The sequence below is a fragment of the Lycorma delicatula genome, chromosome 5 (genome assembly GCF_047948215.1).
Source record: "Lycorma delicatula isolate Av1 chromosome 5, ASM4794821v1, whole genome shotgun sequence".
NCBI lineage: Eukaryota > Metazoa > Arthropoda > Insecta > Hemiptera > Fulgoridae > Lycorma > Lycorma delicatula.
In genome coordinates, this window is record NC_134459.1 from 29186829 (window position 1) to 29211171 (window position 24343).

A 24343-nucleotide genomic window follows, 5' to 3' on the forward strand; every position below is an offset into this window, starting at 1 on the left:
AGAAAAATCCAAAATCAAATTTTTTTTGAATTTTGAGCTTTTTTTGGACACTTTTGGTCCAGTCGATTGCAATCAAAAGGGAAGGTGCATAAATAGATGTTACAACAGTCATAAATCAAAGATTTCAACATCCTACGGCTAATCGTTTTGATTAATGCGAGATACAAACATACTGACGTTACGCCGAAATGATTAAAATGGATTCATGGATGGTCAAAATGGATATTTCTGTTGAAATCTGAAAACCGAAATTTTCGCGATCACAATACTGCCTTTACTTCGTAAAAGAAAGAAAAAAGTGGTTAACGTAATTGATAATCCATTTTTGAATAATTTCAGTTGTGTTAAAGTTCCCTTTACAAGGGCTTTAGCTCACCTTTATTGATAATTATAGGTATCATTGTTCTTCACACTATCTTCTTGGATAACAACTTACTTCTCGAATCCCATTGCCGATGATAAGATACTGTTTTTCAGCACAAGTAGATTTATACTGATTTTCCTTTCTTCTATTTAATAAATTATCATATTCTAAATATTTACACAACTACTGCATAATTCGTTAAAATATCATCTGTCTTTTGGCGGTATATACTTCTAACAAGGAAAAGAAATTGATTTTCCTGCTCCTATAAATCTAGACTATAACACAAGACACTGTGAATCGGGTTTATAAAATATTTGAAAGTAATTTAGATAACCTATATTCCTACAGAAAGTTTAATTATAATATTGGATAACTAAAAAAACTGTATTAAAATTACCTACAATGTTCTAAAGATAATCTACGCTGATAGACCCGAGGATGAAACAAATTAACGCTACCTGCAGGGATTACAAAGACAAACAAAAATTTAATTTTGTTTTCTCTCATATATAGTTTGACGTGCTTTTCTGTGAATTTCTACTTTATATTAATCTCTAAACCTCAACATAAATCCCAATCATCATTATCTACAAAAACCTGTTTATCATATCTTTTATATAACTCTTGGTTAATGGTTTCATCTTCCTTTAACAAGAAAATGAATAAATCCTGGAATATTATCTTAGATTCAAAAACAATTTTTTTTTATTTTTATTTATTTCCATTTTTTAATACAAAAATTGATTATAAATTTTTCATTTTTCTAATTTGTCTTATATAAAATCTTTCCAGTTTATTTGTATAACAACTTTTGACCAACCCACATTTTTAAACTCAATTTCAAGATGAAGCATTTAACAAACTTTCTATTTGTTGCGAAGCGACCGAACATCTGGTTAAAATAAAAAAAAAAAATAAAAATAACCTCCTCTTTCTATATGTTACAGATTTAAAAGTAATATTATTTTTAAATTTAATTTCTTGACCTGTCATAATAGCAAAAAAACATTAACAATAAATTACAACTGAGAAATTTTACGTATTAGTGAAATTACATTATACTAGTAAACTCTACGCAAAAATGAAATCAAAACACATTCAGTCAAGTATTTTTCATGATTTATTTAATATTTATATTGAACACTGTTCACTCATAAACAACGCTTTTTCAAAACAGAAACTTTTTTCCGAATTTATTTTCAAAATTAGAGATCATTCGTATTTTAACAAAAAGTATTACCTAGGAACAAGTATAACTTTATGGTTCATACGACTTTGTAGATTAAACTTTCATTTGAAAATCTGCCTATTAAAGTTTCTTTTTCATTTCAATTTAAGATATTGTTTTCTATTTACAACTTTGCCAAAACTTTATGCTGAGCTAATGCTTTTTGGAAACCATTTATTTACTAAATCTCAACGAAAACGATGTGATGAACAAAATGCATCATAATCATGATGCATTTTGTTAAATGCATCACGATTGTCATGTGCATGTTGATTAAAAATAAGGATTTAATAGTATTCTTAATAGTATTCCTAATACATGTAGTTTCGTATCTTATTGAATCCATCCTGTAGAATTTGTTATAGGATAAAAAAAGTGTCGTATAGAAAAAACTGAATCGACCAAGTAACCCATCGTTACTCGATCTATTTTGAATCGAAAACGGGACTTTGAGCGTACTTAACCGGTCCGCCGAAAGATTGAAGCATCTAAAAAATATAACTTTTTCCGACTAGGCTAAAAGTTTTTTAATGAATTACTAATTTTCACTTTTATTTTTTCATTTAAATAGTTGAATTAAATAGAATTTCATACATAATCGGATTTAGTTCTCCTACTAATACCTCTTCAGCACCTTTTTTAACTTCAAGAAGATTGTGGCTGTATATTAGAATGCACTCACGGAAAAAAGCTTCTTAGTCACGTAATTTAGGTTGTTCGGCATCCTGTGCATTTTAAATGGAGTTGGAGCAACCTGAATTTAAAGAAACTATCAATATTAGTCCAAGAAAGTATACACGAACTTTTATGCAATCTGAAATTTGCAGAGAATTTATTTAAACGCATAATGAGCGAAAAATTTATACGAAATATTTTTCAACAAATGTAAAGATATATAAAAGTTCTTAAAACATTTTGTATGATTTAGTTTTTATTATAATCTATTGAAATGCAACCTTTGCAAGTCTACTGTTTATTTTACCGTTCTGACCACTAGAGATCGCGTTTATATAGTTCGGATTTTCTTTTACCAGAAGGTCTTCATCCTTTCACTCGGTTATTTTTTCCTTTCTTCCGTCCATTTCAAGTACGCACCTTTCTTTTTTCTTTCTATAACTTAAGATTCTTGTATCAATTTTCTAAATTTATCCCTGTTTTTAATAAAATTTAAAGAGATGTTCAATGTTTTAAATCTGTTTCTAACAATTTAAACCTCGTGATTTTTATGGTTCTGTTTTACGTAAGAATCAAATATTTCTTTTGTCAATCTGTTGTTGATCTCTGTATAAATATCCAAAAAAGTTTTAAACTTTTTTCCGAATTAAATCCCCAACTTTTTTCTGTATCTTTGTAAATTTCTATTTCATTTTTCAATTTATAAATTCCATCTTTATATTTTGGTCCGTATATATTTCTTATAATTCTTTTCTCTACTTTCGTTATTTCTCGTTCTGAAAAGCACTGCAAAGATTCTACACTATACTGTCCTTATCGTAGGACCACCATCTTTAGGTTATAAGACAATGATATAAATTAAGGTGTATCATATAACGTTATATTATAACACCTTAATTTTGTGTTATAATATTTTAAAAGATTTTGTTGCAAATATTCTCTTTTTCTTCGTGAGATGATAGAAAACATAAAAAGAAACAAAATTTATTAATACAATTAATGAAATTTCAACTGAAAAAGTTTTATAAAAAAAAATTCCTCTAAACTTTATGGATGAAGTTTATTATTTCTTCGTAGTCTTTAAGAATAAAAATAAATAAAAAATAAAATAATTTTTTTACCTACACTTATGTATCCCCCACTATATTTTCTGATATATGATACAAGATTTTAATCAATTAAAAAAAAAAAAATTACGGAAAAATATACAAAAACAAAAGTTAAATGAAAAAATTAAAAGAGTTGTAGTTTTTTCTATTTAATATTAAAATATATTTTATAAAAAAATGAACTTATTGAAACCGTAATTTGATGAAATAATTAAAAATAACGAGTAGATGCTACACGGAAGCATCAAATTTAAACTCACTCACCGCTGTGATTTACTACATAAGCGTGTATAAAAAAAAAATACTCCAATATAAAGTCAATGTAATGTCAAATTGAGGTTATGTTGTCTACGTTAAATTGAGTGTAACTTCAAACATTATCAAAATTTCACAAAATCTTCATCAAAATTTCACACGCACAACTTCAGATGTACTACTACTTCGGATGTACTGTATATCTAAATTTCAGTAAAACTGATCCAGTAATTTTGAAAATTTTTGTTCCACAAAATTTGATATAAAAATATTATTTTTGAGATACACTAGTCACAAAACTTTATGTATGAATGGTATTTTCGAACACAAAACGTAAAGAAAATTCATTTTCACTACCCAATCCCACCTTGCGAACTAAGAAATACCTCAAATTGAGGTCATACAGTTTGTTGTCGACCTTAAATTGAGCGTAACTTAGAAACGACTCAACCAATCTTTATAAAATTTCCACATCCGCAACTTCAGATAAAATATTACAGCATATATAAATTTCAATGAGATTGGTTAAGTAGTTTTGGAGATTTTCGCGCCACAAAATTGTATACATATGTATATATAAATATTATTTAAGGGAATTAATTACATTTGAAGTTAATAGTATTTTCATAATCCTCATTCCTCAAAACGTAAAGAAATTTCAATTCCACCGAGCGATTGAAAGGAATACCATAATTTTCTTCGAAAAGTCAGTAAAAAACTTATCAAAGCGGAGGTAATAATTTTAAAGACTACAATGTTTACAAAGACAAATACACCTTTTTTACTAAAAAAATAAACCATTGAATAAAAAGCTATTCATTTTATTTAATGTTTTATGATACAATTATAAAGATAAGAATCATTTAATGGAAAAAAGTGAATTATCATAAAGTACAAGGTAGTAAAATGCTGCGTGTAACTACAGTCTGCGTATATCGATCAATTTAAAAAAAAAAAAACTAGGTTAACATGTAATCTAAATTAGTGATTATTAATACTTTTTAAATTCATAAGCTACTGTTCATATTTAAATTAAAAAAAAAATAATCCTTTTTATACTGAATACATTTAGTATCAAACGAATAAACAACAAATCAGGTATAATAAATGAGTTCAATTCATATTAAATATTTAAGCGTATTTTTTTATTTTCTCTGAATTATTAATTAATTGTGAGATATAGTTATCTCGCAAATATAATACTAATATTATTATATTTGCTAGTATAATATTATATAATACTAATATTACTAATAGTAACTAGTTATAACGATATGAATTATGTGTCAATATTATAAAACTATATTACAAAGGCGATTTGAAAATTTGGGAAAATTATGCAACTAGGAAAAAGGAAAAAAATTAGGGTTATTATATTACATCCGTGAATGAAATTGCCCAATACGTAACTAAAATGTTATTCTAATGTAAAATAATTACCTGATTATAACAAATTTGACTTTAAGTCGAGAAAAAAGCGTTTTTTGCTCTCACCCTTTATGGGAGTTTGAATATGACCAAACACCATGAGAAAGAATAGCTGCATAAAGGTCATTAAATAATGTGAAAAAATTTACTTACTCTTAAAGAATTTTTTTTTTTATTATCGAAAGATTGTAATGCATTTACATCTTTCTTCACATGATTTTTTTTTCTCATAACTTGTTCTGGGAAAATAATTGCTCAAATCGTGAGTATTTTTTAGTTATTATATAAATATATATCTTGCCCTTCTATTTTTTCTCCTTTCCCCTTTCCATTTCCTTTTCCCCTTCTTCCCTTTTACCTTTTTCAATTTTTCTCTCTTTCCCTTATCCGATTTTCCCTTTCTTCCTTTTTCCCGCGCGTAAATCGGTCCAGCAGGTTTTTAGTCTATAGCGGACATACATATCGGAAACACTGAAATAGAATCGTAAAATACTTAGTATAGCGTGTAGCTTTTAAAAGCCCAACAGATAGAGCTATTTAAAAAAAGAAACCATGTTTTTACCTGTCACAGGTGTGACATCTTAGGTATGTAAATAGTAGGTATACAAAAACACGCGCGTATTTGGATGCAACGTTGTGTCAAAATTTCAAAGCAATCGATGAAAAACTTACGGATATTTAAGATTTTAAACAAACGAACATTTACATTTTTATTTATATAGATATATTGAATTATAATTTTAGAAAATACAGAACTAAAGTCTTTTCTTATATTTAATTTCTTAGTTTTGAATAACATTGAGTAATTTTCAATACATTGTTAGGGATAAGTAACTTTTAATTAAAAAATAAAACTATATACGAACATATAAACAGATATGTTTCTGCTGAAATCATGTCCGAAGATTTAGTATGCTACAATTAAAAAAAAATTAATAAATACTTTTTTGAATTATTCGTTTCTAAACGATTTTCTTTTCCTTCGAAACGCATATATCGAGCGTACAAAGAGGTAACTTATTTGATTCATTTAGAGTACTAACCAGGCGTAACGTTTAAAACTGCAAGTAAGTTATTAATGAAATAGTTTTCTTCTATTGTAATTAGAATTAGAATAAAATAAATAACATCGACCTTATATCATGAGTATTAATTCTGCACTAGTTGCGATTCCAGGCAGGGCAAAGTAGTTAGTTATTATATGATTAATATGTACATGAATCTATTTTATATGCATAGGCTATGGAATATTACACGGCATATGATTACTGGAATTTAATCAAGGACCTAAGAAGAAATAATATCTGCAAATAGTTCATGTAATAGAGCGATATCTTATATACCCACACATCCATTAAAACAAATTAGCAATTATTAAGAAAATATTAATATCGTTTGTATTTTAATTAAATGAAAATATAGAAGAAACTAAAAAACTATTACAACCAATTTCTGTTATTATTAAAAATATACATAAACAAACTACAATGCGTTCGGAAAGTTGTTATGCGCAGGAATTATAGAAATGTAATTACGAAATTTTCATAATTATTACTTTATTTTTTATTTCCTTATTTTATACAAACTGATATTACAATAATTGGATTAGTTTATAGAAAGTGTTGAAAATGACCTCCTCAAACATCAATACAACACTGCTCAAGTTTTAGTTTGCTTTCAAACACTGATATAGTGGAATGCCTCGTAGTATCCAGTTATTGGGGCTTTTAGTTCGTGTAGTCTGTTGCGATACACTGCTTGTTTCGTTGCCCCCCATAGAAAGTAATCCAGGGGAGTCAGATCGTGCGATCATGCAGGCCACAACCCCTCGAAATGATTCGTTCATCAAAGATGTTTCGTAAAAGAGCCATTTACCTATTAGCTGTGTGCGCAGTGACGCTATCTTGTTGGAACCAACCGTGATTGATTTCCACTTTTGTTAACTGACTAATGAAGTTTGTTAAAGCAGCACAATATCGATCATGATTAACTGTATTTTTAAAATATTTGGACCCACAATGCGAATTCTGCACACACCAACTCAGAGTCTAATTTTCGCTTCGTGTAAAAATTGTTCGTGTAATTCATGGGATTATTTGTCGACCACAGTCGTGTAATTTGTGAATTAATATACCCTTTGAGATAAACCACTCTTCATCTGAAAAAAAATCGTAATGTCGAGGATACCTACGGAATTTTGGTCAATAAAATGTTTAAACTTTTGGCAGTAGTTTAATCTTTTGGTATGACCTGTTTCTGTTTCAGTTCAACACACATTATTTTGTAGGGGAAAAGTTTCACTTCTTTTCTTACATATTTATGTGCGGTAGCAAGTTCGATATCTTGCTGTTATACTAATTTACGCATTGATTTTGAAGGACGTCGCATCCGAAGTATCAATCAGCTTCTGTTCGTTTGGTTTCGTTGGTCTTCAACAGAGCCTCTTTCCCGAAATTATTCGAAGAACTACATTGCGCTGAGGAACAGGAGTATTTGGAAACTTTTCAGAAAACTTCTGCGTCACTAAATCAGTATACTTGTCACCTTCACGAAAGACGCGTTCAACAAGAAAAATGGGTTCCTCTACCCATGAACCATTAAGTTTATCGTATTTATTCATTCCGATAAATCCAACAACACGAAACGAAGCACGTTCAATCACAAGTCAACAACTGATGTCTTTGTTTATTACTGACCAACGCCGAACGAAACCACAGGATAAGAAACCTAACTCCTAAAGAACAGAATGCATCACTAATTCTAAAGCATACTGCACAGCGGACTTTCCTAATGCATTGTATGATCAACTGTTGAAGGAAAAACTGCAGATTTTAACAAATTAAATATCACCGACCAATAAAAGCAATTCTAAACACGTAAGTAATAATTGTCTCGGTCAATTATATAATTAACATAAAAATAAAACAATTACTATAATAATTACTTTTTACATTTGTTATAAAATTCAATGAAATAAGAAATTAAATTGTAATTATTACAATAATTAGTTTTAAATTGTATTACTTCAAACTAATTAATCCATAAAAAAAACAAGCCTAGAAAACAAGTTCTTTTAACTGGGATTTTAGATAGAATAAATAAATAAAAGGACAAATACTTAAATTTAATTGAAAAAATAAATAAATGTTGGGATTTTCTAGAAAAAAGTTATTTGTATTTTTTAGTTTTATTTGGACTTGTTTTTACAGCATCTTTTAAAAGTATTGTTCGGTTATAAATTAATATTGTTTATTAGTTCTTTGTTTTTATAACTTTTTCTAGAAAAAGTTATAAAATGAGTTATATATATATATATATTTATTTATTTATTTATTTATTAGTAGACACCTACGTTTAGATTGTAAATAAGAATTTTTTGTAAACAAAAGTTTTGGAGCGTAATCTTTTTTCAGTTTATTTTAATAAAAATGAATGTTTTGAAGAATAATTTATAAATAAAAATGTATATAAATAATAAATATACGGTAGAATATAGAATATGAGAAAAAAAAGAACTGGACAAAATAAATATCTTTTTCGCGTGATCATCGCGTCTAGTTTTCTTTCATAACATTCAATTTTATAGAAATGAGGTAAACTAACTGAAGTACCCGTATTTTTGCAAAGGAAAAAACCGAATTTTTAAACTGTGAAATTGCCTTTTAACTTTTTTTAAAGAAAAATCCAAATTTCAGCTTTTTTGCTCTTTAGGAAAGAAAGAATTAATTACGAATGATTAAATGATTTCCTATAAATACACAAGAAAAAAGGCAATTTTACAACGAAAAGCTTCAAAAACCTGAACATTTTTAGTTGTTTATTTAGTTATGATTTTTTAACAGCTCTAACCCCAATCTTTTCCTTTTTATCCCCAAAATACAATATAATTTTAGATAAATCATTCGTATAAAGAAGTATAAATATTTTGAATAATTGAATCGTTCGAGAAGTATAAATCGTTAGAACGAATGAATTGATCGTGCGCAGGGCGCAGTTGCTCGGCGCACCAAGTGGTCCGCTCTGCGCCATCCCACGCACCATCCTTTTTTATGAAAAAGATAATATACTGATTTAATATTTCAATAGTACTGTAAGTATTTATACTTGTTACATACCCATCAGAAATACGAAACCTTTTTATTCAAATTATAAAAATTGTATTTGGTATCTGCGTCAAATTTTTAATTACATTCAAGGTGATGGGAATTAAAACCCATTCAAATTAGAAACATTATGTTTATTTCGCATTTTGAGAGAGGGAGATGTCCCGATTTTTTCAGGTTCTGGAGATGATTTTCAGTATCTGAAAACACCTTCCATCATAAATTGGATGGTAAAATATATGAGAACGATGTAATCCAATTTTAATTATAACATCACTTTTTTAGGGATATTATTAAAGGAAATCCAAGTTGTGTTTCTTTGAATGTCGAATTATTAACTACATTAAGTTTCAAGATTTTTCCATTCGTTCAGAGACAAAGACATTAGGAATGTGACTTTTAATCATAAAATCCAGTCTAATTAAATATTAATTAACTACTTTATAGTGATAATATTATATTAGTTCTTTAAAATTTCTACATTCAGAGTCAATTCGCATTTCAGCCTAACGATTTATTCATGCAACTGCCTTTTCCAATAATCTTGAACTTTTTTTAGTGCAGTATATTAAATATAAATAATACATTTTTGTTGTTAGAAGATTATTTTAAGAGAAGTAGGCCTTCCTTTTAGCTCAGTATTTATTGGCAAAGATTTTAGGATTTTTTGTTTTTAATAAAAACGAATCTTTAAAAAAATGATTCTGCTTTATTCTCTTGAAATTAACAAATTTTCTCTTCAATTTTTCTACGGTTATTGGTAATTTAACAAAGTAAACTTATGACAAAACTAAATAAGTGATTTTAGACTGGGGGCGGGTTGACATAATTTTTTTAAGGGGTTTTACAACGATTTCCTCGGAAACCACTTGATATATAATTCTGAGATCCACTTTTTTATGTAAGATTGCGTATAAAACCACTAAGTTTGTTCAATAAACCATAAACTCCATCCGTAAAATTATCTGATATTTAAACTAGAAATCTGAAGCAAATATTTGGCTAGTCTTAACTTGAAAGCAAAATGTAACCAAATCATGTTTATACGAACTTTATCTTTACTTTGTTGAAAGGAATACGTCTATAAAAAAAAGTATGTCACAAAAATTCTGCAACACTCTGTATAATATATGTATTTTTCTTACTTTTCAGTCTTTTCTTACTATAAAAGCTACGACAAATTTCAGTAATTTAGATATTTTGAACTAAAGGATAGAATAAAATTAGTGTTAAGTAGGTAGATAAGGACTTTTATATGTATACTTGTGTATGTAGTGAAGGAATATAAATGTGGTGAAAAAATAACAATGGAAAAATATTTCAAATATATACTTACATTATGCTTCCATAAAACTTTATATGCAGCAGGGTTGGCGTGTATCTTGCATTCAAAATATACATCATCTCCTTCTTCAATGTCATCAGGATTCATTTTTGAACCAAGCTCCAGGCGCAATACAGGTAAAACTGAAAATAATAAAATATTTACAAATTTTATTTAAAAAAATAAAAGAAATAAATTATAGGTCGATAATGAAAATCTACAAAACGGTATAAACTACCAATAATTTAAAATAATGTAACGTATAAATTATCGTGTATTTTATTTATAATTAAACTTATCCTAAAAATAATTATTGAACACAAAAAAGATACAATTTGTAAATAAATACACCAACATACTAAGAATCTATAGTAGATTTATTTATTTACAATAGTATGTTTTGCAATTACATAAACTATTTTTTTTTGGTTTTTTGTTCTGTTTAACCTCAGGGACTACCGTTAGGTATTACTTCAGAGGATGAGATGAATGATTTGTAGCGTGTGTGGAAATGCCATGCCTGCCCGGGATTCGAACCCGGGACCTCCGGATGAAAGGCCGAGACGTTACCAATCGCTCCACGAAGGCCGGCACATAAACTAATTATTTATTTTTTTTGTTTAACCTTCGGGACCACGGTTAGGTACTGCCTCAGAGGATTAGATGAATAATTTGTAGCGTGTGTGAAGATGCTAAGCCTGACCGGGATTCGAACTCGGGCCTCCGGATGAAAGGCCGAGACACTACCACTCGCGCCACGGAGGCCGGTTGGGTTTGGGGTTTATTTTATCTCATACACACGAGATGTGTTTATTTTTTTTTTTGGGTTTGTTTTGCTTTCGGGTTGTTTTGGGTTTGTTTTAAGGCTATGTGGTTTTGTTGTCGGGTTTATTTTTCTCATATGTAGAACTTGTCTTTCATTGTTTCAGTTTATCTAATGGTCGGTAGTCTATAGGAAAGTGATACAAAATTAATAATTTTATTAGTTTTTAATTAAAATATTTTTTGTTAAATTTCGAAAAAAATTCATTAAAAAATAAGTAAATATTTTTCACTCATTAAATATACATAAGTAAATTATTTAAAGGTGGATAATTAAAAGGAAAATGCATTTGAAAACGGACAAGATTAAATATAATTATAAGTAACATATCTGTTGATAAGTGACCACAGGGGTAACAAGGGTTACAAATTTAGATCAATCTATCAACCCCTAATTGTGCCAGATGTCAGCTTTGTGAATTCTAGCTGCCTAATGGAGGGTATAGTATTTTATTAATCAATTAAGGTAGATAATGGTAAATCATGTATATATATATGTAAATGAGACTGTAGGTCAAAACTGCAAAATCAGTGTGGTTTAGAATCCTAAACCTATAAAAGTCATTGAACAAAATGCTGTTTAATCACAAATTACCCAAAGTTAATTCCCCCTGGTATAGCAATAATAATAAAAATAACAAATTTCTATTGTTTTGCAAATTTAATCTAGAAAAAATTTTTCAGTCAATGACTTGATTTTTGTTACTTCCGTCTCAATACAGATAAACCTTAATTAAAACTCTAATGGATCCAGACACTTACGAGTCAGAGTTCATAATTCAATCATCATACATTGCTCAGAACATATTTGCTAGTCACTAAGAATATTACGCGTCTTCAGCTTTATATGGTGGTGGGTCTCATTGTAGTAATTCTGTTAGTAATATTAACCGGGAGTATGATCAAAACTAAACTACACGGTAATTAATTTTTTTTTAAATAAATAAAAATAAAACAATAATTGAAAATTGTTCTATTTTTGTTAAAAGGCAACACAGTAAACAATCTTACACTTGTAAATCTTACAAGTTTCGTATAAAAATGAAAACAAATATTCTTTAAACAAATCTTAATTAAAATTGAATTCGTTATTAAGACCGTTTCGTAAAAGTAATCACGTGTGTTAGGCAGAAAATTAAATATTTTTCAGATCTGAACGAATCTGAATTGACATACACTTTTGAATAATTTTTCGGCTACGTTCTCCTTTAGATTCTATAATGAAAAACGTTTTCTGCATTAGTCCAGTATAATGAATGAATTGTTTAATACCTAGTTATAATTATAAATTTATCTGTAGGTAAACCATATAAGTGCCAAAAAAAAAATACGTTACAATTCGTTTATAACGAGAATCCAGTTGTAACGAGTAAAAAAAAAACTATATAGTTTGTTTCCTATATTATAAATGTATAGTAAAATTTGCTAATTTGTTTTAACGAGCTGATAACGAAGTCAGAAGTCGGTTATAACAAGGAAATTATTTTCTTTCGAATAATAATAATAATAATAATAATAATAATAATTATGTCCCCAGAGTAATTAAAAACGTGAATGATTTTAAAATACAGGTGTAAAAATTAAATATTAAAGTCAGTAGTATTGTTTGTTTGTAATACTGAATGGTATAACGATGTTAATAAATTAAGACTAGGGAGGCAATGATCTCTTCAAATTAAATGAAAGTGGGTGCGCAACCAGGTGCAGTCGTAAGCCATGTACATATTTGTACTCGTTATTTCTGGATTCTGGAAATTTCATTCCTCCACTATTATGAAGTTTATACAAATAGTATGGCGATGGGAAGTGTGAGTAATTTTACAGTCGAGTTCCGGTAGTCGATTCTTAAACGGGTTTGTTACTGTTTGTACAGTACATTTGTATGTTTAGCTCTCTCTAAAGTCAATGTATTTTCTGCGAACTAGTAGTGTTTTTTGATAAATTTTTAAGGCAGATAAGTAATGTTGGGCGTTAAAGAAATATTCTTCCAGTATGCGATAAATTAAAAATAATTGAGGAATTAGAAAACGGGCGAGCTAGTTCTAACGTGTGTAAAACTCATACACACGCTTTACTTCAACTCATACACGGCTTTTTACTTCTACTTGTCTCATCAATTTAGAAGAATCGTGGTAAGTTACGGGTAATTTACGATAAAAAATCACTCATAAAGAAACTAAGACAATGTAAAAAAAAAAAAAATTATTTAGACGACGCACATATTACGTGTTTCAAAGAAAACAAAAGTGAAAACGTTCCCTTAAATGGACCCACTTTGATAATTCAAGCAAATAAATTTGCTCACCAGCTAGGATACAAGGGTTTGTTTGTAGTGACTGAACCGATTTAAAAAGAAACATCAAATCGTTTTTGCAAAACTTCGTTTAAGTTAGAATTCGAAGCTTTATTAGCTAGCGAGATATGACATGAGGCATTAACGTTGTTAATTATTAACTGAGTAGTATGATTTGGAATTAATTTTTCAGATTCCCATTTCACAAGGTTCCTTCTTCATTAAATCATAGAAATTACTAACGATTTCACGAGCTTGATAAAGTTTTTTTATTCTTAATTATGGATTTAAATTCTGCCATAACAAAGCCAAAGATAAAAATACTGCCTTATAATAAAACACAAAACCAAGAATAATTGAATATAGATTAGTGTGAAACTATAAGGAAGAGTAAGTATATTATGTGCCTTTGAAGCACAGTTCAAATACCCTTAAAGGACAATAAATATGAAAATAAATTAATTTATTGACGATAATTTTTATAAAGGAATTGTGTTACTGCGTTTTCTTTTTTCTCGTTCAGAATGATTCGAGGTAAATTGGTCCTTACTTTTTAAGCTTACAAAAAACGTTTTTTCAGTGTTAAATTGACCTTGTAAAAATATGTTTGGGAAATAACTTGCGTGAATTTTATGTAATCCAAACTAGAAAAAAATATTTTCTTATTTTTAACTTATATATATATATATATATATATATATATATATATATATAAATATAACCTTGTGTGCGCGCACGAATGGGTGTAGATGATTACACAAAAACGTACACAGTACATGCACGTACCCACAGAAGCCATATTTTGTAAAATTGTGCTATATAAAGTTTTTTATTTTTACTTAAAATATCAGTAAAACTTAACAAAAAATCATTAATATGTTAATACTAATTCTGATTTTGATTTGAGAAAGGAACATTCAGAACTGATTAATTATTAAATTCTAATTTTTATATAACTCTTCGAGTTACAATTTCACCAAAGTACGATAGGCTCGCGTAGACGGGTGGTATTATACATAGCCTACATTTATTTGTGAAGTACTATACAGTAATAGTTACACACGTAAATTGATGAGTAGCGGCTCGCGTATAGGCACTGTGAAACTGCAGCAACCCTATTTCCACTTGATATTATCGATAATATTTAATATAACGAGTCCTTTTTTCTTTAATCTTTTAAGGAGGCTGCACGCGAGGTTGCTAGGATGAGAGAGCACTGTCGCTCTTGCAGTTCCGACCCTGAAGTGCTGGAGGATAGTAGTTTTTTTTTACTTCGCGTGTGTTGTGCTTAAAAACATTGTACCATATTCTTGAAGTGATAAAGTGTGAAATTAAGTTATTATACTGCTTCCAGCTATTCTACTTGATTCATTTTTTTGGTTCTTTTATTTTACAGAAAACTTTAATCATGACCTTGAAAAGAACCAGGAAAAAAATTTTCTGTAGCAGCACTCCTACCAATTTTAGCTACGAGCCGCCACTAGTAGGAGCTCACCTGTCAAATGAATGTAGATACTAAGTGTGTCTTAGCAAGGAGTAGACGTATCCCTTAGAATAATATTAATTTATATTTTGTTTCAAGAAACAAAAACCAGTGAACACAAAAAAATATTTAAAGAAAATAATAAAATTGTACTATTATATAAATTGAATTTATAACGGATAACTTTTAAATTAACAGCATTTTATTACCGTTATTAAAAATAAATATGTAAAAATATATAGAATAAATATACAGTAAACTTGATGTACAATTTCTTATTCACTAATAATACAATTAAAAGCTGAACAAAAATATTATCTTCATTTAACAAATATTTTTATTAAAAAAAGAAATTAATCTGTTTACATTAATTTTCTCTAAATTCCTTTAAATTAAATTTTGAATCTTTTAAATATTTTAATATTACTATGATCTGATATATCCTACAGATGACATAGCCTATGCGGCAGGACGGGTTCAAATGTAATTTGTTTTGCAGAAGTATTTTATTTACCCAAAAATTTTGATTTTCTTTTTTGTTGTATATCCAATAAAGTTAAACTGTAGTTAACAATGAAATTAAATATACTTGTAGTTTAAAGGCTTTAATTTGTTCTACCCGTAAGTTTTCAGAAAAAGTCTCCTCACAAAGTGAAGGTAACAAGGCAGCAGATACTTTCAGAAAGTGTAATCTGTATAAGTTTATAAATGCTAGATGGCATGTTCTTTTGTAATAATCAAATTCATTTGATTTCATTATCCATTTCTGACAGGCATGATATGTAGAATGTTTTAGGTAGTACAGTGCTCTGCTGAATGATTACATCATCAACGGAAGTTACAACTATTCTGTTAGATTGTGTCCTGCTTGAGCGATTACATCATTAGTAAAAGTTACAACTGTTCAATTAGATGTTGTTGATGGAAAACATAAATGGAGATAAAACGCTTCCTTGCTGTAAACTAGCTAGGATTAAACTAAATCTTGACCGATCATTATTATTAATTGCAACAAGAAACAATGTCAAACGTCAGATTTATTGATGAAAAAAATACTGGTATGGAAATTTGTGTTTAATTTTTAAAAGGAAAATTTAAACCATACTTATCTGTTTATTCGTCATGCTTTTTAAAATAAAAAAATCTATTTTTAATTAAGACTTCCTTATTGCTGGGCTCGGAGATCTCAAAACGAGAAGATAAATAAAGCAAATAGAAATATAAAACACAGAATAAGAAAAAATATACATAAATAAAGATTTTAGGAGGTTCATAAAAATGACCTTATCCTTAGATATTTTAATAAGGTATTTTTTACCAATAGGCAAACTTTTGTCTGTGAAATACTAAAAACGCTGAGAAAAAAAAAACGATTTATTTTTTAATAAAATGATGTCAAAATTATTTTTATTAACGACTATACTGGAGGTCTGATATTCATAAAGGTACTTCCTACTTAACATTTTTATTATTTAATAAAATTCATGTTCTCCATAGTTATCTTCTTTATTCAATATTTTATTGTTAATGTAATAAAAAAGAAAATAAATAATACTAGAAAAAGTATGATGATTTAATTTTTTTAAAGTCTTTTATTACCCTGCGCACTTCAGTTAATTAATTGACTGTCAGGAAAAATTAACTCATAAAAGTATTATTTGCAGGATGATCACGTATCGCGGATAAAAAAGTTATGAAACATCTGCCTATTACACTAATATACAATGTATTGTTAAAACACATTATTCAGAAAGAATTAATTAGCTTAGGTATATGAGTATTTTTCCATTTATTCATAGTATAAAATTGCTTAGTTCTACCAATATTTAAAAAAAAAGAATCTAAAAATCCATTTATTGACACTGATAAAAATGAAGAGGATAAAAATATACAAGGGAGTATTTTAATTACATACTTTTTTAATGATCTTCTTGCAAACAATTAATCGTGAAATCGGAGACTATACTTCTTTGTTTTTTGTAATTTACCCATACCTGTTAAAAAACTGAAGTACATAAACGCAATCTACTCATTTTCAGATATAAAAGTGAAGGGTATAGATTATTTAATTTGTGTAAACTAAATAAATTGATGAAGAAGTCTAATTTCAATTATTTCGTTATGTTTATTCAAATTATCTATATATATACAAAACGAACATGTCGTGAATAATTCATGATCAACGCTCAGACAAAACTAGTCGAGATCAATTGATGAAAATTTTATACACTTTTTTTTTACGGTGCAAGTGCACACTAAGAAAGGATTTTGTAAAAATTTAAAGGATTAAAATGGCGTAACAATTAAATTTACTATTATTTGAATTTCTCGATAACAAATGAAGGTATCAACTTGATTTTTTTTTTTTATAAGTGTAAACTTCGTATGAATATCTGAAAACTTAGTTCTAGATTTTTGAAATTCTAAGTTTAAAGGATTAAAATAATTTTTTTTGAAACCCGGATATTTTTTGAATATTTCGTAAAGAAATGAAGATATCAACTTAATTTTTGGTGTGTGTAATCATCATATGAATATCTAAAAACAAATCTCTAGATTTTTCGAAATACGAGCTTGAAGATACGTGAAAAATATCTGAAATATGACAGCAAATTTTCCCCATTTCAAACTATTCTAGACGAGATGTTAACTAATTTGGGGCTTGTAAATACTCTTCAGATAAATATCTAAAAACAACACACAGACACTGTTGCTATATGTGCGATGCGACAGGCGTCGCACAAACTAATATGTGTTAGTGTAGTACGCACTAATATTTAAAAGTAATAGTCATTACACTAACATTTGGTTAACTTATTTCTTACATCTATTTTGAAGTTTTTCTTAAGATATTATATAAACGGCTTTTTGTTACCAGATTTACAGAATCGTGTATTTTTAATGATTTTAGAACAGCAAAAGAAACCATCCGTGTGAAAAGATTATTTTTATTAGTATTATTACGGTTATCTCAACAATGTATATTCGGAGAATGAATAAACATATGTATTTGTTTTACATTTTATCACACTTTTCTACACATAGCGCAAAAACTGTACCAATCTTCATAACACAGATCTGCCTTAATTTTGGAAAAAAATTAATTTTAAAGGAATTCAGTTTTACAATAAGCTAATTACAAAGATTAAAGTCGCTCCGACATTATTCATTTCTAAAAATGTTTTAAAAATATTTAAATAAAATACATACATTTTGAGAAGTTTTGATTTTGAGAAGTTTTTGATTTGAAATAGCTGTTTAATAATTCTTACCATGTTAAGTACTATATACAAATATATCGGTTGTAAGCGGCATGAATTGAATCACAAGTTACTTTCAAAATTGATACAGTCATCTTAATGAAAAACAAGCTAGAGTTAGTAGGGTAAGTGAGGAGCGGAAGTAATACAATAATCCAAAAATAAATGTTTTAGAATTAATTTAAACCCTTAAATCCCCTATTAGGGCATATATCCAACAACCGACCCATATGTAGGGTTGGCTAAAATAATCTATTTCTAGAAATACAAAGATATCTTGACGCTTTAACCAGTTATCAAGTACATATTACGTTAAACAAAATATAGACAATATAACAGAAATTGATTAATATTAATTTTTTTCTTAACTCCATTAAATACGATACACACACACACACACACACACACACACACACACACACACACGCATGTGGGCGCATACAGATCTTTAAAAAAGAAGTTAGATGAAAACAATAGAAACAACAATCAACAGATTATTGATTATGAAACTTTTGTAAATACGATAACTTTATTTGTCGTTGAGAAAAACAATAAATATTGGTAAATTTTCTAAAGGTTTAACTTCATAATATTTTTAATCAGTAACAGTCATGATAATTTCGGATTGTTACTTGTTCATTTCTGAATTATTATATCTATACATATATGTATGGAATACATGTATGGTTGGAATATGTCATATTCCAACCCATCACTAAACTCGTTTTGTGATGGAAACAGATCTTTCATAACTGTGTATTGATTGAAGAAGGATTGTGTATTACAAATATTTTAAATATGGTGCATTAAGACTGATCAAAATTAATTACCCTTTTAGTTGATTAAAAAATTATCAACTGTGATTGGTTGAAATTTATTGTTTTGTAACTGGTTAAAACCATTCAGGGTTGTGATTGGTGTAGACAAGCGGTTTTCTAATTTGTATAATTTATCCATTCTTTCGATTCGTATCTGTGTTACGATTCAGCATTGGGATCCCTTTTACTAGAAAAAGAATTACTCGTTCATCTGAATTTAATTTACAAAATTCTTATATTTATAATATTTTAAAATTACACTATAGCCGCGCGTGGTGTTTTATTTAAGATTCTGCCATAATAATAATAATAAAATATTTTAAAATAATAATTCACAGAGGACGTTAACAAGGTTATCTCTTTTATCAAATACCTTTACTATAATTATATTTTTTTTTTAAATTCATTATTTGATCAATTTAAAAAAAAAATTTAATCCACTTTTTAAATGATTGTATTAAGTTTCATACTATTATTAAAAGGTAATATTTTAAGAGATTAGCTTTTATAAAATATCATATTTCAGAGAAAATTTATAAGTATGTTTCACGTAAAATAATAAGCTACTAAGTGTGATAGAAAGAAAAATAATGAGGAATTAAAATATTAAGATAAGGAAATACAATATAACAGTAAGAAGTAAAAAAAAACACAAGATAAACGCGGTAACGATACTTGTAAAAGTAAGAACACAATCAAGAAAATGTTTTAGACAGAAATAAAGTTTGTTAATATCAAATATAATGTAAAACTTATAAGGATTTTTAGTAATAATTTTTGAGGAGTGGAGTTTATGGTAGCGAAACATAAACTAATGAATAAACAGAAAGAAAAAGAATAATTGCTTTGAAATGTAACAGATTTGAAAATTAACTGGATCGATAAAATACGAAATTAACAGATGTCTTAAGGCAAATAAAGAAAGGAGAAAAGTTTGTGGCAGAATTGGTCGACGGACCATTATTAATATAGAAGCGCTTAATTAATTTGATAATAATGAGATGTATAGAGGTGACTGTTAGAAAAAGATTAAAATTATTAAAAACGAAGGTAAAAGACGTTCGTAGAATTTGGTAATTATTAAGTTAAAAGATTAGCAGAAAACAGAAACAATAATAACAAACTTGTGAAACGACTGACTGATGAAAAAACTACTAAAATATGAATTTTCGTTCAAAAAACCGTTGTTATTAAATGACAAAACAAAACTTTTTAATATAGACAGTAGAAGAAGAACAAAGGCCTTTGAAATGCGATGTCAGAGAATTACGTTGAAGATTAGGAAGGTTGATAGCGAACAAGATGAAGAGAACTTAAGACAGAGTGGAGAGAAATTCGTGACAGATCTAGGTCGGTCGGCTGTATAAACACATTCAGGATTAGTTAATTTGGTGCTAGAGAAAGGTGTAGAGGGTTAAAACGGTAGAGAAAGACAAATATTGAAAGGTTTAAAACAATGGTATTTTTTGCGTTTAGAGGACATAGTGAGAGTTCCTGAAAACAAAATATTTTAACAGATCTGTAGAAGTATCCCTCAAATTTTTAAATATTAATTTATAAAGTGGAGTTTACTTTTAAATACAGAAGGGGTACTTTACTATGATTTTTATTCCTGTTCACACAAAAACTGAACCGGAGTCGTATAACGTAGTCTATTGTCTAAAAATTTACATGGATAAATGTTTTTACAAATTAAACTTCACATCGCTTTAAATTTCGTATTTCAGTTTGAAATTTACTATAAAATACAAAGAAGTATGATTCAACACTTTTTTGTAACTAATAATAGTTAAATTCAATAATAAAAGAGGATGAAAATAAACACTGACACTTTATTTGTTCCCTTTTTCGTTTACCCTCACACCCTTAACTTTCAGTTCCTTTTTCTTCTGAGTAGCCACACAATAAGCTTTCAAAAGGTGTCACAGAAAAGTAAAACGTTCGTTTGACAATTGGAAATTGAATTGTGAAAATCCGCCTACAGAAATGCCAAGAGCCTCTTCTTTCGTCTGTAAGGTTTCTAAAGAAACATTCGTGGAAAATAACTTACAAGTAATTGAGGTAGAAGCTATAAATAATGATGCCCTTACGGGGTTTAGACGTATTCAAATAGGAAATTTCTTTTAAATTAATCTTTTACTCTCATTCAATCGATTTGTTTCACCGCTAATGTTTTAAAATTTATATTTTATAAATATTAAAAAGTGTTTTCAGTAATTGAAAAATGATATTTATTTTAAATCGGATTATTTTAATTTTATAATCGTTAAAACTTTTGTAAATGACATTTCAATCAGTTTTGGATGGATTCACGTTTTATTTTAAATTGTAAAAATAAACGTGTTTTATTTATCTTACAAATAAATAATTATCATCAAAAAATATTATAACAACAAAGTATAATGCGATTTATTTATTTTTAATATAAAAGTTAATTAAATTTATCAATACGAAATTGCATGTTGTTGACATGAATGTAAAAATAATAGTAATAATAATAATAATAATTATTATTATTAAAAATAACTATAATAAATTATCGAACATAACAGAATGCGATAAAAACAGGATAAAAAATAAAACCATAAACAACATTTGCACTGGCCGAGGTCAAAAGTTACAACTTCTTCTTGGTCAGCCCAAAAAGGAGTTTATGAATTAAAGAATGTTCAGTAATTAGTTTATTGTTTATTATTAATTTAGATTGATTTTAACCGATTTTTTGAAGAAAAGCAAGATATTACTTTCGGTCGCACGGTGGAATTAGAGGTGAAATCGAACATTCTTTATGTTTTGAGTTATGAGGAGGTTGAAAATACCATTTACTTAAAATTTAATCTCCTTACATTGAGTGAGCAACAAAAAACCAAACCCATAACATAACCGCAGCAGAATCGGTAGGTAATGTTGGAATTTAATTTTATGAATGATATGGATAAATTAAATAAGAAAAAAACATAAAACGTAATTTAAATGTTGCATTTATTTATCTTATTGTTACAAAAGATGTTCAAAATGACCACCCTGGGCGTCGATGCACTTTTGTGCTCGACTGACCATATTTAGAGTCGTCTGACGCAAAAAGTTGTAGTTAATTGCGTTGATTTATCCTTCAAAGTTCACCTTCGGTTCGCCAATACTGTGGGAATTAGGTGCGTCAACTCTCTCATTTAAGTAGTCCCAAAGGAAAAAACTGCAAGTAAACAACTCTGGGGAACGTGGAGACCGGAGCTGCATGAACGCGATTCAGTAAAACATTTGATGTCTGACACGTTGTTCCGTCTTGTTGGAAAAAGCTGTATTCTTTTTCATTATCAGTTAATACCGCATAGAACTCTTCGAAAATTGTGAGGTAAACTTGTGTATTGACAGTCCGGTCAAAAAATATTGGTCCCACTATACGATTACCAGAAACGGCACGCCACACACCAAATTTTCTCAACGTGAAGTGGACGCTCGAATATCTCGTGAGGATTCCTCGCAACCCAATATCTGGTGTTCTGCGACTTAACATGGCCGGATTAACGAAACCATGCTTCGTCTGACATGAAATACGACATCGGGTCTATCTGTCCACCAACAATGTTTTCGTGAAGCCAGTTGCAATAATCAAATCGTTTCGGTTTGTCTGTCTTTTTCAGTTGTTGCACAGCTGTAACGTGATACGGTTTCAATATTAATTCATGAAGAATTTTACGACAAGATGTGTATTTAACATCAAATTGTTGGGATAACTAGCGTAGTGATTTTTTTGGACTGGCAGTAATTCTCCTTTCAATATCGGCTATGACCTGTGGAGTCTTAACGGAAGGTTGCACCCTCATTTTTCATTTGAAACCGAACCTGCTGTACGCCATTTTTTAACTAAATCGTGTATGCTACTCTTCGCTGGTATACAGGCATTCGGAAATTTTTCTACAAATACTCGACGTGATTCTTCAAACGATCCAAAACCAATATATGTCTCAACTATAGCTATCTTCTCCAGGATTGAATAAAGCATTTTACACAAAAACAACTGCACTCACAATACTGTACTGCAACAAAACGTATACTGCACTGACACGTAACCATCTGACAAACGGCAGCCACAATCAGTAGTAACATATACATCCACTAGTCGCGCTAGTTGTGTGAGAGTCTTTCATAAATAGTGGTTGGTAGGGGTTTCATTATGGGTTCGGTTAAATGTTGCTCACCTGTGTATAAATTTGTATTACGTATAAATTTGTGATTAGAAAATCTCTAAAACTACTCGATCAATTAATTTCATTGAATTTTTAGATATGTTGTAGCAGTGCATCGAAAGTTTTTAAAGATTTTATGAAGATTGATTGAGGTATTCTGGAGTTACGCTCAATTAAAAGTCGACAATAGACAACATAACCTCAATTTGAAGTTCTGTTGATATGTATTGGTGTACTTTTTATACGCGCTTATGCAATGAATCAGAGTGATTAGTAGTTTAAACTTGTTATTTGTCTGCAGGATCTACTAGTTATTTTTAATTATATTTTATCAGATTTCGGTTATAATTTTATTTTCATGATAAATAAAAAAAAAAAGAATTATAAATCTTTTAGTTTTCTCATTTAATTTATGTTTTATAATTTCTTGGGCAGAAAATAATTCAAAATGATTATAAAAAACAATATTATACAAAATAATATTAAAAGTTGGTCTTTTTACGCAGAATAAAGCAATAATTCATTATTATCTTATAGTTTATTTTATGTTATATATTATATTATATTATTATATATTTTTTTGTTTATTCTATTGTTTTTTATTGGTTTAGATTGTCTTATGTTAAAAACAATATTTTATAGTCATAAGTTAGTTTTAATTTTGTAAAATATTATTCGTAAATTCTTCTTTTATCAATTTACTTTATATAAGTTTTATTTTATATTCTCCTCTATCTTTCTTTTTCTGTTTAGTCTCCGGAACCACTGTAAGGTATTATTACTTCAGAGAATGAAATGTATGAATGTAAATAAAATGTTGTCTTGTATAGTCTCACGTCAACCATTCTTGAGATTGTATTTAACTGAAAACCAACCACCAAAGAACACCAATATCCACGATATAGTATTCAAATCCGTATAAAAGTAGGATTTGAACCATAGAACTCTCAAGTTCGAAATCAGCTGATTTTTGATGACTAGTTTACCATTA

General features: G+C 28.3%; 1 protein-coding gene across 1 annotated transcript in view; it reads right to left on the reverse strand.

Annotated features, from left to right (window-relative positions):
* LOC142324840 (nephrin-like) overlaps positions 1-24343 on the reverse strand; it is a gene marked incomplete at its 5' end in the record, with an annotated part of 931197 nt that overhangs the window by 92992 nt on the left and 813862 nt on the right. Inside the window, one exon of the mRNA XM_075365877.1 lies at positions 10502-10632. Coding sequence (XP_075221992.1) covers positions 10502-10632 — 131 coding nt within the window. The remainder of the gene's footprint in view (positions 1-10501; positions 10633-24343) is intronic.